Genomic DNA, 14268 nt, shown 5'->3' with positions numbered 1-14268 from the left:
GCTGTCCCCAGTGTGTCCCCAGACTGTCCCCAGCTGTCCCCAGGCTGTCCCCAGCTGTCCCCAGGCTGTCCCCAGCTGTCCCAGCTGTCCCCAGGATGTCCCCACTGTCCCCAGCTGTCCCCAGGCTGTCCCCAGGATGTCCCCAGCTGTCCCCAGGTGTCCCCAGCAGTGTCCCCAGGTGTCCCCAGCAGTGTCCCCAGGATGTCCCCAGTGTCCCCAGGTGTCCCCAGCAGATGTCCCCAGTGTCCCCAGCTGTCCCCAGTGTCCCCAGTGTCCCCAGCAGTCCCCAGCAGTGTCCCCAGTGTCCCCAGCTGTCCCCAGTGTCCCCAGCAGTGTCCCCAGCAGTGTCCCCAGTGTCCCCGTCACTCACCATCGTGCAGGGGGGTCTGTGAGCCGTACATGGGCGTGCGGGACCCTGAGCCGTACATGGGGGTCTGTGAGCCGTACATGGGGGTCCTCCCGTAGGCCGAGGTGAGACCCCCGGGGCGCCGGGACCCCCTGCGGGGACAGACGGGGGGGGGTGTCACTCGGGGGGGGACAGGGGGGACAGACAGGGGGGTCACACGTGGGGGGGACACAGGGGACAGCCCGGTCACTCGGGGGGGGACACAGGGGACAGGGACCCCTCCTGGGGAGTCACAGACAGGGAGGGGCTCCAGAACCCTCTTGGGGGTGTCAGAGACCCCCTTAGGGGTCACCCCCAGCCCCGGGGGTGTCCCCAGGGTGTCCCCACGGTGTCACTCACACGGTGGTCAGTCTCTGCCTGTCCACTGAGATGGTCTGGCACGTCGAGTGCAGCTCCACCCGCGCCGTCGACTCGGTGGCGTCCTTCACCACGCCGATGTACCCTGGGGAGCAAAGGGGGGGTCTGGGGGCTTTGGGGAGCCCCCCCCGGGGGTTTGGGGGCTGGGGGGGGGTCCCAGGCTCACACCCACCTTTGTAGGGCCCCTGGGAGATGCGCACCGTCTGCCCGATCAGGTCGTTGTCGCGCCGGCCGCGGCCCCGGCTGAGCCCCCCGGCCCCAAATCCGCCCCTCTGCCCTGGGGGGGGCACGGGGGGGCTCAGCGGGGTCCCTGAGACCCCCGAGACCCCCGGGACCCCCCCCCCCAATCACTCACCGGCCCCGCTGGGGTGCATGGGGCTGCTGATGCGGGGGGACATGGGCGTGAAGCCGCACATGGCGAAGTTGGTGACGTCCCGAGGCTGGGGGGGCAAAGGGGGGTTGGAATGGGGGCAAAAAGGGGGAAAAGGGGAAAATGGGGGGGGGGGGCTGGGGAGGGGTCCGACCTTGGAGCCCCCCGCCAGGACCAGGTGCCGCGTCTTGCAGACGAACATGCCCCCGTTCTCCACCAGCTTCTTGCAGTGCAGGAAGGCGAAGCCGCGGAACAGGTGGCGGATCTCGCCCTCGCGGCCCTGCGGGGAGGGGGCGCACAGCGGGGTGAGACCCCCCCCAATTAACAGTGAGAGACCCCCCCAATTAACAGTGAGAGACTCCAATTAACAGTGAGAGACCCCCCCCAATTAACAGTGAGAGACCCTCCCCAATTAACGGGTGAGAGACCCCAATTAATGGGTGAGACCCCCCCCAATTAATGGGTGAGAGACCCCAAATTAAAGGTGACACCCCCCCGAAATTCCTGAGGACCCCCCAAACCCCCCCAGGAGCCCCCAGACCCCCCCAGGTGTATCCCAGGTGTACCCCAGCCCCCCCAGCCCCCCCAGACCCCCCGAGGAGCCCCCAGACCCACGGAGTGGGGGCCGTCAATGACTTTGACGATGTCCTTGACGTGGATGTTGTTCTGCCCCCCAGACCCCCCAGGTGTACCCCAGACCCCCCCAGGTGTATCCCAGGTGTATCCCATGTGTACCCCAGCACCCCCCAGCCCCCCCAGACCCCCCCAGGAGCCCCCAGACCCACGGAGTGGGGGCCGTCGATGACTTTGACGATGTCCTTGACGTGGATGTTGTTCTGCTCCGAGTCCAGCGCCACGGCGAAGCGATTGTCCTTCTTCCGCGTCACCGCCTGGTGGCGCACCGTCACCACCTTGCCGTACATGTTCAGCACCTGGGGGGACAGACACACCTGGGGACACCTGGGGACAGCTGGGTACACCTGGGACAGCCTGGTGGCACCTGGGATACAGCTGGGGCTAACGGGGATACACCTGGGGACACCTGGGGATACACCTGGGATACAGCTGGGGACACCTGGGATACACCTGGGACAGCCTGGGGACACCTGGAGATACCTGGGGACACCTGGGGACCACCCTGCTGTACACGTTCAGCACCTGGGGTGGGGGTGCTGAATTTTTGGGGGATTTTGGTGGGATTTAGGTTTTAGGGGTTTTGGGGGAGATTCTGGGGGATTTTTGAGGGATTTTGGGCGGGATTGGGGGGATTTTGGGCAGGACTTTAGGGTGATTTTGGGCAGATTTGGGGTGATTTTGGGCAGGATTTTTGGGTGATTTTGGGCGGGATTTGGGGGGATTTTGTGCAGGACTTTAGGGTGATTTTGGGCGGGATTTGGGGTGATTTTGGGCAGGATTTTTGGGTGATTTTGGGCGGGATTGGGGGGCGTTCCGGGGGTCTCACCTGGAAGGTCTCGCGCTCCAGGCGCACGATGACCCCCACGGTCTGGGGGTCCAGCTGCACCAGCTCCCCCCACTCGTGCTGCCCCCCCACGTCCACGCCCGAGGCTGTCTCGGAGCAGAGCTGCAGGTCCCGGGGCAGCACCTTCAGCTGGGGCAGGAGGGGGCACAGGTGGGTGGCACGAACCCAAAACCGCCCCCTTTCACCCCAAACCCCCCTGGCCCAGCCCGCGGGGCTTTCTCCCACATCCTCCCCATTTCTTCTCTGTTTTCCTCACCTTCTCCTATTTGTCCACAGGTTTTTCCCAGGCTTTCCCAAATTTCCTTGGTCTCCCCGTTTTTTTCCCAGTTTTTCTGGGCGTTTCCTGGGTTTTTCCCATTTCCCCCAGGTTTGGCAGGCTTTTCCCCATTTTCTCTATTTTTTCCCCATTTTTCACCTTGTGCGTGGTCAGGTCCGAGAACAGGATCACAAAGTTCTCCTCCACTCTCCATTTCCCCTCGTTTGTTCCCATTTCTCACTGCTTTTTTTCCCGTTTTTTACCATTTTCCCGTTTTTTCCCATTTTCACGGTTTTTCGCCCCATTCCCACCTCGTGCATGGTCAGGTCGGAGAAGAGGACGACAAAGTTCTCCTCCACCCTCCATTTTACCCCATTTTTTCCCGTTTTTCCCCCCGTTTTTTCCCATTTCTCACTGTTTTTTTCCCGTTTTTTGCTGTTTTTTGCCGTTTTTTCCCGTTTTCGCCGTTTTTCGCCCCGTTTCCCACCTCGTGCATGGTCAGGTCGGAGAAGAGGATGACAAAGTTCTCCTCCACCCTCCATTTTACTCCATTTTCCCCCATTTTTTGCCGTTTTTCCCTGTTTTTTCCCGTTTTTGCTGTTTTTTGCCGTTTTTTCCCGTTTTCGCCGTTTTTCGCCCCGTTTCCCACCTCGTGCATGGTCAGGTCGGAGAAGAGGATGACGAAGTTCTCCTCCACCCTGACGATGAGCCCGGTGTCCCCCTCGAAGCGCCCGGCGATCACCTTCACGTGGTCGCCCATCCGGAAGTACTTGCGCAGCTCCTGCGCCGGGAACTCCAGCATGTCCTGCGAGACCCAAAACTCCGGTTTTCCGCCCCAAAACGCGCCCGGGCGGGGCCGCGGGGGCCGCGCCCACCTTCAGGTCCTCGTGCTTGGGCATGATGGTGATCTTGTTGCCGTCCACGCTCAGGATCTTGCCCTGCAGGTTGATCAGCTCGCCCTCGCACACCTCCACGTTGTCGCCAGGCTGGAAGTTGTGCTCGCGCTCCTTCCCTGCGGGTTTGGGGTGAATTCCGGCCGTTTTGGGGCAGTTGGGGGGGTTTGGGGTGAATTCTGGGGATTTTGGGGCAGTTCGGGGTTTGGGTGAACTCGGCCTTTTGGGGTGAATTCCGGACGTTTTGGGGCGTTCGGGCGGTTTGGGTGAATTCCGGGGGGTTTGGGGTGAATTAGGGCGGTTTTGGGGCAGTCTGGGGGTTTTGGGGTGAATTCTGGGGGTTTTGGGGCAGTTTGGGGGTTTTGGGGTGAATTCCGGTGGTTTTGGGGCAGTTTGGGGGTTTTGGGGTGAATTCCGGGGGTTTTGGGGCAGGTGGGGCTGTTTTGGGGTGAATTCCGGGGGTTTTGGGGCGGGTGGGGCCGTTTTGGGGTGAATTCCGGGGGTTTTGGGGCGGGTGGGGCCCCACCTGTGCTCTCGGTCACCACCTCCAGGTCGATGCCCTCGGGTTGGTCCTCGAACTTCTCCAGCTCGGACAGGGTGGGCTTGACGCCCTCGGTGATCTGGGTTTGGGGTGAAACCCCGCGGTTTTGGGCAAAACCACAAAAAATCCCAGGGTTTGGGGTGAAACCGTGCGGTTTGGGATAAAATCCCACGCTTTGGTGTGGAACAGGCCCATTTTGGGTGGGATTTAGGCAGTTTTGGGTCAGAACAGGCAGATTTTGGGCTCACCACAGCAGACATGGCGAAGCTCTTGAACAGTAAGCCCATTGTGGGCAGGTTTTGGGTGGAATTTGGGCAGTTTTGGGCTCACCACAGCAGACATGGCGAAGCTCTTGAACAGGAAGCCCATTCTGGGTGGGAACAGGCCCATTCTGGGTGGGAACAGGCCCGTTCTGGGCAGTTTTTGGGTGGAATTTGGGCAGTTTTGGGCTCACCACAGCAGACATGGCGAAGCTCTTGAACAGGAAGCCCTTGCGGCTGTAGCGGTTGCCCTCGAAGATCAGGAAGTCGCCGTCGGAGGCCACGTCCCCGCCCAGGGAGCTGCGGGGGCACCGGGGGTCTCAGGGGGTCCCGAGGGGTCTCGGGGGGGTCCCGGGGGGGTCCCGGGGGGTCCCGGCCCTACCGGATTTTCTCGGCGTCGAAGAGGCGCTGGGGGGGGCGCTTGAATTTCTTACGCTTGGCGAACCAGTCCTTCTGTGGGGGGGGAGAGAGAGGGGGGTGAGAGGGGATCGGGGAGGGGGTCTGGGATCTGAGAGGGGGTCTGGGATCTGAGGGGGGGTCTGGGATCAGCTGGGGGGATCTGGGAGGGGGTCTGGGATCTGAGGGGGGGTCTGGGATCAGCTGGGGGGATCTGGGAGGGGGTCTGGGATTGGCTGGGGGGATCTGGGAGGGGATCTGGGATCTGGGAGGGGGTCTGGGATCGGCTGAGAGGGGAGCTGGGATCTGAACCAGGATCTGCTGGGGGGGGATCTGATTGGGGATCTGCTGGGGGATCCCCTGAGCTGGGATCTGCCCGGGGAGTTGATCTGAGCTGGGATCCACTGACCCAGGATCTATCCAGGATCCGCCCGGGCCCCCCCAGCCCCCGGGATCCCCTCCCCCCCTCCGTCCCCTCCCCCTCACCAGGCTCATCCGGGCCTTGATGCGGTCGAAGTCGATCCTGGGGATCATCTTCAGGGAGATCTGGTTCTGGCTGGGCTCCACGTAATCCACCTGGCCACGGCCCCGCTCAGGTGAGCCCGGACACCCCCAGTGCCTCCCCTCCCACACAGGTGTCCCCCAGGTGTGTCCCCTCCCACCCAGGGGTCCCCCAGGTGTGCCCCCTGCCCCCCAGCTGTCCCCCAGGTGTGCCCCCTGCCCCCCAGGTGTGTCCCCTGCCCCCCAGGTGTGTCCCCTGTCCCCCAGGTGTGTCCCCTCTCACCCAGGTGCCCCGAGGTACATCCCCTGCCCCCCAGCTGCCCCCCAGGTGTGTCCCCTGCCCCCCAGCTGCCCCCCAGGTGTGTCCCCTGCCCCCCAGCTGCCCCCCAGGTGTGTCCCCTGCCCCCCAGGTGTGTCCCCTCCTCCCCCAGGTGTGCCCCCTGCCCCCCAGGTGCGCCCCCCTCACCTGGGCAATGTCGTCCTTGTAGATGCCCCTCTTGAGGCGCACCCAGGCCTTGGGTTTGAGGTTGGTCACCTCCTTGACCACCTTGAGCACGTCGGTCATCTCCTTGATGGGCACCATCTGCTGGTTCCAGTAGCCCAGGCGCAGGTTGCCCACGCCCTCGATGGCCTGCTTGACGTGCGTCTGCTTGTAGGCCTCGACGTACAGGTACCCCCGGACGTGCTCGGGGGCCACCACCGACTTGATCTGCAGGGGCTGGGGACAGAGAGTGACATTGGTGTGACATCACTGTGACACTGGGGACAGCCCCAGAACAGCCCCAGTGACCCCTGTACAGGTGTGTACAGGTGTGTACAGGTGTGTACAGGTGTGTACAGGTGTGACCCCAGTGACCCCTGCACAGGTACCCCCGCACGTGCTCAGGGGCCACCACCGACTTGATCTGCAGGGGCTGGGGACAGAGGGTGACATCACTGTGACATCACTGTGACATCACTGTGACACTGGGGACAGCCCCAGAACAGCCCTGGTGTCTGTACAGGTGTGTACAGGTGTGTACAGGTGTGACCCCAGTGACCCCTGCACAGGTACCCCCGCACGTGCTCGGGGGCCACCACCGACTTGATCTGCAGGGGCTGGGGACAGAGGGTGACATCACTGTGACATCACTGTGACGTCACTGTGACACTGGGGACAGCCCCAGAACAGCCCCGTGTACAGGTGTGACTCAGTGACCCCGTGTACAGGTGTGTACAGGTGTGTCCCCACTCCCCCCCCGTTCCTCCCCGTCCTCCCAGTTCCCCCCCAGTGCTCCCAGTTTATTCCCAGTCCTCCCCATTCCCCCCCACTCCTCCCAGTTTATCCCAGTCCCCCCCAGTCCATTCCCAGTCTCTCCCAGTCCCCCCCAGTCCCCCCAATCCATTCCCAGTCTCTCCCAGTTTATCCCAGTCCCCCCAGTCCCTCCCAGTCCCCCCAGTTCCCACCGTCTCCGTGTACTGGTAGGCGATGAATTTGCGCATGAGGGCGATGGCGGTGGCGCGCTCCTCCCCGATCTGGGCTCAGAACAGCAGGATTTGGGAAAAACAGCAGGGTTTGGGGTCAGAACAGTGGGATTGGGGAAAAACCAGCGGGGTTTGGGGTCAGAACAGAGGGATTTGGGCAAAACAGTGGGACTGGGGCAAAAACAGTGGGACTGGGGCAAAAACACCAGAGTTTGGGGCAAAACCAGTGGGGTTTGGGTCCAGAACAGGGGGATTTGGGGCAAACCCAGCAGGATTTGGGGCAAACCCAGCAGGATTTGGGCAAACCCAGCAGGATTTGGGGCAAACCCAGCAGGATTTGGGCCAAGCCAGCAGGGCCGGGCTCAGGGGGCATTTTGGGCACAAACCCCACAGGTTTGGGGGTCCAGCCCCCCCCAGCACCCACCTTGCACTTGACAGTCCAGAGATTGGGGTCCCTGGGGGGGCAACAAAAATAATCCCTCAGTGCTGACCCAAATTCCCCAATTCCGACCCAAATCCCTCAGTGCTGACCCAAATTCCCCAATTCTGACCTAAACTCCCCAAATCGGACCCAAACTCCCCAATTCTGACCCATTTTCCCATTCCCAAAATCCCCATTTTTCACCCGAAACCTGCCCCATTCCCCATCCCCCATCCCATTCCCAAAATCGCCGTTTCTGGCCCCAAAGCTGACTCAAACCTGCTCCAATTTCCCATGTCCCAAAATCCCCATTTTTCACCCCAAAGCTGACCCAAACCTGCCCCAATTTCCCATGTCCCAAAATCCCCATTTTTCACCCCAAAGCTGACCCAAACCTGCCCCAATTTCCCATTCCCAAAATCCCCCCTTCTGGCCCCAAAGCTGACCCAAACTCCCCTGTTCTGTCCCCATTTCCCACGTCCCAAAATCGCCGTTTTTCACCCCAAAGCTCACTTGACGCCAGGCAGCAGCTGCTGCTGGGTGATGTCATCCGAGAGCTCGTCCGAGCCGCCGTAAACTCTGCGAAAACGGGGAAACGGCCCAAAATCGGGGGGGGGAGGGGCTGCTGCGGTCACTGGGGGGCACCCGGGGTCACCCAGGGGTCAGGGGTCACTCAGGGGTCACTCGGGTCACTCAGGGGTCACTCGGGTCACTCAGGGTCACTCGGGGTCACTCATTGGTCACTCATGTCAGGGGTCACTCATTGGTCACTCGGGGTCACTCAGGGGTCACTCAGGGGTCACTCCGGGGTCACTCATTGGTCACTCAGGGGTCACTCAGGGGTCACTCAGGGTCACTCAGTGTCAGGGGTCACTCGGGGTCACTCGTTGGTCATTCAGTGGTCACTCATTGGTCACTCAGGGTCACTCAGGGTCACTCAGGGGTCACTCAGGGGTCAGTGGTCACTCAGGGTCACTCGTTGGTCACTCAGGGTCACTCGTTGGTCACTCACGTCTCGCCCACAGAGGACTTGGCGTATTTCTTCATGTAGTACTCGCCCAGCTCCTCCTCGCGCTGGTCCCTGCGGGAAAAACGGGGGGAAATCAGCCAGAATCGGGAAAAACGGGAAAAAACAGGGGGAAATCAGCCAGAATCGGGAAAAACGGGAAAAACGAGGGGAAATCAGCCAGAATCGGGAAAAACAGCGGGAAAACGGGGGGAAATGTGGGAAAATGGGAAAAAATCAGGGAAAATGGGGGGAAATGAAGGGAAAACGAGGCAGGGGGAAGACAGGGGACACGGGGGGACACGGGGGGACACGGGGGGACACGGGGGGACATGGGGGGACACGGGGGGGACCAGGGGGGGCCGGGGTCACCTCCAGAGGTTCTGCAGGCGCCGCGCCCCCGAGCGATCCTCGTCCAGCACCACGTTGTCGATGTTGGAGGCTGAGGAAGAGGAGGCAGAGGAAGGTGGGCGGGGGCCAGGGGGGCTCGGGGCGGGGGGCTCGGCCCAGGGGATTGGGGAGGGGGCTCTTACCTTCGATCTCCTCTGCCCCGGGGAGGAGGTGACGGTGGAGGATGGAGCAAATCAACAGCAAAACCGGGGGGGGAAATCGGGGGTTTGGGGAAAATAACAAAAAAAAAAAAGCAACGGAAAAAACCCAGGCGGGAGCGATGAGATGGAGGGGGAGGGGCAGGGGAGGGGAGGGGGACCCCGGGGAGGGGGGTGGGGGGTTTGGTTTGGGGGGAAAAATGGGGGTTTGGGGATAAAGGGATTGGAGAAGAAAAAGGGGATTTAAGGAAAAAAGGGATTTGGGGGAAAAAGGAGATTTGGGAAAAAAAGGGATTTAGGGAAAAGGGGGTTTGGAGGAGCAGTTTTGGGGCAGGAAAGGGCTGATTTGGGTACGGGCAGATTTGGGGAAGGGCAGAGGGTCTCAGGGGATTTGGGGAGGGGGCAGCACAGCGGGCCCCCCATGCAGGGCTCCCCTTCCCCACAGCCCCAGGGTGGGTGGGTGGGGGGGTGTGCAGCCCCTCCCCAGGTGGGTGTGCAGCCCCCCGGGTGGGTGTGCAGCCCCTCCCCGGGTGGGTGTGCAGCCCCTCTCCAGGTGGGTGTGCAGCCCCCCGGGTGGGTGTGCAGCCCCTCCCCAGGTGGGTGTGCAGCCCCCCGGGTGGGTGTGCAGCCCCTCCCCGGGTGGGTGTGCAGCCCCTCTCCAGGTGGGTGTGCAGCCCCTCCCCAGGTGGGTGTGCAGCCCCCTGGGTGGGTGTGCAGCCCCTCCCCGGGTGGGTGTGCAGCCCCTCTCCAGGTGGGTGTGCAGCCCCCCGGGTGGGTGTGCAGCCCCTCCCCAGGCTCACCTTTCTCCAGGATGTCCTCGGCCCCGTCCTCCCACTGATCTTCATCCTCGTACTCATCATCAACATCTGGGCAGGGGGGTCAGAGCAGAGGGGTCAGCGGCATGGAGACCCCCAGAGCCCCCCCCAGACCCCCTAGACCCCCCCCAGATCCCCCAAAACCCCCCAGACCCCCCCAAAACCCCCCAGACCCCCCCAAAGCCCCCAGACCACCCCAAAGCCCCCAGACCCCCCCAGACCCCTCCCCAGATTCCCCCAAAACCCCCAAGACCCCCCCCAGACCCCCCGAGCCCCTCACCAGCCTCGTCCAGGATGAACCCCCCGTGCCGCGGTTTCTTGGCCGGCCTGTCGTCATCTTCCTCCTCCTCCTCCTCCTCGTCGTACTCCTCCTCCTCCTCCTCTTCCTCCTCCTCCTCCTCCTCCTCCTCGGGCTCCTCCTTGCCGCTGCCCCCCCCGCGCTGCTCCTCGGGCTGGGGGGGCGGGGGGCGGTCAGGGACCCCCAGATCCCCCCCAGACCCCCCCAGACCCCCCGAGCCTTCGGCCTCACCTCGTTGTCGTCGCCCTCGTCGCTGCTGCGCTCGCTCTCCTCCTCGGAGAAGTTGCTGTCCTCGCTGTCCGACATGGCCGGGGGTCCTGGGGGGGTCCTGGGGGGTCAAGGAGGGTCTGAGAGGGGGCTGGGGGGTCCTGAGGGGTCTGAGGGGGGTCCTGAGGGGTCTGAGGACTCTGGGGGCTCTGGGGGTGCCCTCAGGCTCTGGGGGGCTCTGAGGGCTCCGGGGGGCTCTGAGGGTGCCCTGAGGGCTCCGGGGGGGCTCTGAGGGCTCCGGGGGGGCTCTGAGGGCTCTGGGGATGCCCTGAGGGCTCTGAGGGTGCCCTGAGGGCTCTGAGGGTGCCCTGAGGGCTCCGGGGGGGCTCTGAGGGCTCCGGGGGGCTCTGAGGGCTCTGGGGATGCCCTGAGGGCTCTGAGGGTGCCCTGAGGGCTCTGGGCCCGGGGCTTTGAGGGCTCTGGGGATGCCCTGAGGACTCTGAGGGCTCCGGGGGGCTCTGAGGGCTCTGGGGATGCCCTGAGGGCTCTGAGGGCTCCCGAGCTGCCCTGAGGGCTCCCGGACTGCCCTGAGGGCTCCGGTGCCGCCCCGAGCGCTCTCGCCGCTGCCTCCCTCCCTCACCCGCGGGCTTCCGCTCCTGGCCTGGCTCCGCCGGCGCCTGAGTCGCTCCCGGTGCCGCCCCCGCGCGCCCTGCAGCGGGCCCTGCCGCGGTTCCCGGTCCCTGTCGCGGTTCCCGAGCCCTGCCGCGGTTCCCGGGCCCTGTCCCGGTTCCCGGTCCCGGTTGCCGGTCCCGACCCGCTGCCGCTCCGCGTCGCTCCGGGCCTCGATCTCGCGAGACTTCCCGCCCTTCCTCACGCGAGACTTCGCGGCCTCGGACGGCGGCGCGAGAGGCCCAAAACGCGCCGGGGTTTTTTTCGCTTTTTTTTTTTTTTTGCGGCGGTGCGACGTCACCCGCGCGGATCGTGACGTCACTGCGAATCCCCGCCTGTCCCGGGCCCTTTCCCACGCTCCCCCCCCGTGACGTCACGCACGGAAAAGCCGAAGAGCTGGAGCCACAAAACGCGGGTTTATTTACCAAAAATCCAAAGTTTTACCCCAAAACGCTTCAACCCGGGATTTGGGGTCCCAAAACCCCCCAGAACCCCCCCGAATCAGCACAGGGGGGGCCAGGCCCCAAAACCGACCCAGCCCCTGCCTCAATCCCCCCTCTCCCACCCCCAGAACTGCTCTGGGGGTCTGGGGGTGTCCCGGGGGTCTCGGCCCCCCAAAACCCCACCAGGACCCCCCAAAATGTGAACAGGACTCTGAAAACCCCATCAGGACCCCCCAAAACCCCACCAGGACCCCCCAGACCCCCCCAAACCCCATCAGGGCGCCCCTGGGGGTGGCAGCCTGCCCGTGAGAGACCCCAGACCCCATCAGGACCCCCAAGGACCCCATCAGGACCCCCAAGGACCCCCCCAGGACCCCCCAGACCCCATCAGGACCCCCAAGGACCCCCCCAGACCCCCCAGGACCCCCCAGACCCCTCAGGGCCCCCCTGGGGGTGGCAGCCTGCCCGTGAGAGACCCCAGACCCCATCAGGACCCCCCCAGACCCCCCAGGACCCCCCAGACACCTCAGGGCCCCCCCGGGGGCGGCAGCCTGCCCGTGATCTTGTTGGTGCCCTCCAGCAGGGCGTTGTGGATGTCCTTGGCGCCGGCGATCTGCGCCTTGATCAGGGGCAGGTACTGCGTGTAGGGCAGGCTCTCGGCGCCCCCCAGGCCCCCCGGGACCCCCAGCGAGCCCCCCAGCGAGCCCCCCTCCGCCTTGGGCGCCGCCGGCACCAGCGCCGGGGCGTGCTTGGCGCTGTCGAAGCTCTGCGCCAGGCACTCGTGGGCCAGCCTCTGGGGGGGCAGAAATGGGGTGAAATGGGGGATTTTGGGGTATTTGTGGGGGTCTGGGGGTGTTAGAGGGGATTTAGGGGGTTACAGGGGATTTTGGGGTGTTTGTGGGGGTCTGGGGGGGTTTATGGGGGATTTTACAGGGTTAGAGGGGATTTTGGGGGTGTTTGTGGGGATTTTGGGGTATTTGTGGGGGTCTGGGGGTGTTAGAGGGGCATTGAGGGGGGATGAGTGAAAATTTGGGGTGATGAGAGGAAATTTCGGGGGGTTTGGGGGGGCTGAGAGGGGATTTGGGAGGGTTTGGGGTGAGGTTTAGGGGTTTTTGGGGGTTTTTGGGGGGTCTCTCACCAGGCACAGCTCCAGCTGGTGGCACAGGGGGGCTGGGGCTGGTTTTGGGGTGATTTTGGGGGTTTTTGGGGGGTCTCTCACCAGGCACAGCTCCAGCTGGTCACACAGGGGGTTTTGGGGTGATTTTGGGGGTTTTGGGGGGTTTTTGGGGGGTCTCTCACCAGGCACAGCTCCAGCTGGTCACACAGGGCGTAGAACTCCTCCAGGCTCTTGTCAAAGCGCTGCAGGGCCCCGTCAGCGCTCTTCCTGCGGGAACTGGTCAGACTGGGAGCACTGGGAGGGACTGGGGGGGACTGGGGGGGCACTGGGGGGGCACTGGGAGGGACTGGGGGGCAATGGGGGTCACTGGGAGGATACTGGAGGGGACTGGGTGGCACTGGGGGTGTCACTCACTGCCCGTTGTCGATGCTGGAGTTCTGCACCAGGTTCTGAGCCGCCACCTTCATCAGGGTCTGGGGGACAGGGGGGTCACAGGGGGGTCGGGGGATCACAGAGGGGGAGCCACCACCGCCCCCCCCTCCCAGCCCCGGTGGGGACATCACCGGGAGGGACAATGCGGGGGAGGGGGGGGCGGACAGAGACGCCCCCGGAGCCGCCCGGTCCCGGCCCAGGGACCCCCAAAATTCCGGGGACCCCCGCGAGAGACACGCCCCCTCCGAGAAACCCCGCCCATTCCCGGCGTCAAACCCCGCCCATTACCGGCGGTAAACCCCGCCTATTCCCGGCGGCAAACCCCGCCCATTCCCGGCGGCAAACCCCGCCCATTCCCGGCGACAAACCCCGCCCATTACCGGCGGCAAACCCCGCCTATTCCCGGCGACAAACCCCGCCCATTCCCGGCGGCAAACCCCGCCCATTACCGGCGGCAAACCCCGCCTATTCCCGGCGACAAACCCCGCCCATTCCCGGCGGCAAACCCCGCCTATTCCCGGCGGCAAACCCCGCCTATTCCCGACGGCAAACCCCGCCCATTCCCGGCGGCAAACCCCACCTATTCCCGGCGGCAAACCCCGCCCATTCCCGGCGGCAAACCCCGCCTATTCCCGGCGGCAATCCCCGCCTATTCCCGGCGGCAAACCCCGCCCATTCCCGGCGGCAAACCCCGCCTATTCCCGGCGGCAAACCCCGCCTATTCCCGGCGGCAATCCCCGCCTATTCCCGGCGGCAAACCCCGCCCGTTCCCGGCGGCAAACCCGCCCGTTCCCGGCGGCAAACCCGCCTATTCCCGGCGGCAACCCCGCCTATTCCCGGCGGCAAACCCCCGCCTATTCCCGGCGGCAAACCCCGCCTATTCCCGCGAAACGGGCAAACCCCGCCTATTCCCGGCGGCAAACCCCGCCCATTCCCGGCGGCAAATCCCGCCCGTTACCGGCGGCAAACTCCGCCTGTTCCCGGCGGCAAACCCCGCCTATTCCCGGCGGCAAACCCCGCCTATTCCCGGCGGCAAAGCCCGCCTATTCCCGGCGGCAAACCCCGCCTATTCCCGGCGGCAAACCCCGCCTATTCCCGGCGGCAATCCCCGCTCATTTTCGGCGGCAAACCCCGCCTATTCCCGGCGGCAAGCCCCGCCCACCTGCAGGCTCTCCTTCAGCTGCGGCAGCAGCAGCCGGAAGCGCTGCACGGGATCAAAGTCCTGCGCCTGCGCCGTCGCCGCCTGCGCGGGCAGCGCGGGGCCCTGCGCGGCCCCCGGGGGCGGCCCCGGCCCCGCTCCGGGCCCCGCCGCCGCTCCGGGCCCCGCGGGCGCTGAGGGCGGACCTGGGCCCGGCCCGGCCGCAGGCGGCGGCGGCGCCGCCATGTTC

The 14268-nt window shown here is 64.8% G+C and overlaps 2 protein-coding genes across 6 annotated transcripts; both read right to left on the bottom strand.

The window, feature by feature from the left end:
* Window positions 1-345: 345 nt before the first annotated feature.
* Window positions 346-11000, bottom strand: SUPT5H (SPT5 homolog, DSIF elongation factor subunit). Of its 5 annotated transcripts, none has more exons than XM_050983916.1 (24): window positions 10860-11000; window positions 10244-10340; window positions 9995-10166; window positions 9700-9765; window positions 8885-8896; window positions 8724-8793; window positions 8358-8426; window positions 7859-7924; window positions 7349-7379; window positions 6907-6975; window positions 5927-6178; window positions 5446-5535; window positions 4946-5016; window positions 4634-4863; window positions 4289-4382; window positions 3745-3881; window positions 3519-3674; window positions 2596-2742; window positions 1919-2065; window positions 1288-1413; window positions 1119-1203; window positions 936-1040; window positions 746-848; window positions 346-498 (listed from the first exon to the last, which is right to left on the bottom strand). In XM_050983916.1, the coding sequence occupies exons 2-24, from the start codon at window positions 10316-10318 to the stop codon at window positions 367-369; spliced, it is 2505 nt and encodes an 834-aa protein (XP_050839873.1). In that variant the 5' UTR covers window positions 10319-10340; window positions 10860-11000; the 3' UTR covers window positions 346-366. The 5 variants fall into 5 exon arrangements, with proteins under 5 accessions (XP_050839873.1, XP_050839876.1, XP_050839874.1 ...); XM_050983919.1 differs by having other exon boundaries at window positions 4758-4863; XM_050983917.1 differs by having other exon boundaries at window positions 10244-10329; window positions 10860-10998.
* A 285-nt stretch (window positions 11001-11285) lies between these two features.
* Window positions 11286-14264, bottom strand: MED29 (mediator complex subunit 29). Its single transcript, XM_050984175.1, has 5 exons — window positions 14043-14264; window positions 12863-12921; window positions 12631-12715; window positions 11857-12124; window positions 11286-11766 (listed from the first exon to the last, which is right to left on the bottom strand). Exons 1-4 carry the CDS (start codon window positions 14262-14264, stop codon window positions 11858-11860), a joined length of 633 nt encoding a protein of 210 aa, XP_050840132.1. The 3' UTR covers window positions 11286-11766; window position 11857.
* Between the last annotated feature and the right edge of the window lie 4 nt (window positions 14265-14268).

Source organism: Serinus canaria, chromosome 25 (genome assembly GCF_022539315.1).
Source record: "Serinus canaria isolate serCan28SL12 chromosome 25, serCan2020, whole genome shotgun sequence".
Taxonomy (NCBI): Eukaryota; Metazoa; Chordata; class Aves; order Passeriformes; family Fringillidae; genus Serinus; species Serinus canaria.
The sequence above is the reverse complement of the archived record's forward strand: the minus strand, read 5'-3'. Positions and strand labels throughout refer to the sequence as shown.

Bases quoted from the DNA above. Each gene is read 5' to 3' on its own strand.
- SUPT5H (XM_050983916.1), bottom strand. From the start codon at position 10,318: ATGTCGGACAGCGAGGACAGCAACTTCTCCGAGGAGGAGAGCGAGCGC. The intron at 8,427-8,723 runs GTGACCCCGGCC...TTTTTCCCGCAG, and splicing joins CGCCTGCAGAACCTCTGGAG to GGACCAGCGCGAGGAGGAGC. The intron at 7,925-8,357 runs GTGAGTGACCAA...CCGTTTTCGCAG, and splicing joins AAGTCCTCTGTGGGCGAGAC to AGTTTACGGCGGCTCGGACG.
- MED29 (XM_050984175.1), bottom strand. From the start codon at position 14,264: ATGGCGGCGCCGCCGCCGCCTGCGGCCGGGCCGGGCCCAGGTCCGCCC. The intron at 12,922-14,042 runs GTGGGCGGGGCT...CCTGTCCCCCAG, and splicing joins AGCTGAAGGAGAGCCTGCAG to ACCCTGATGAAGGTGGCGGC. The intron at 12,125-12,630 runs GTGAGAGACCCC...CTGCCCCCCCAG, and splicing joins ACCAGCTGGAGCTGTGCCTG to AGGCTGGCCCACGAGTGCCT.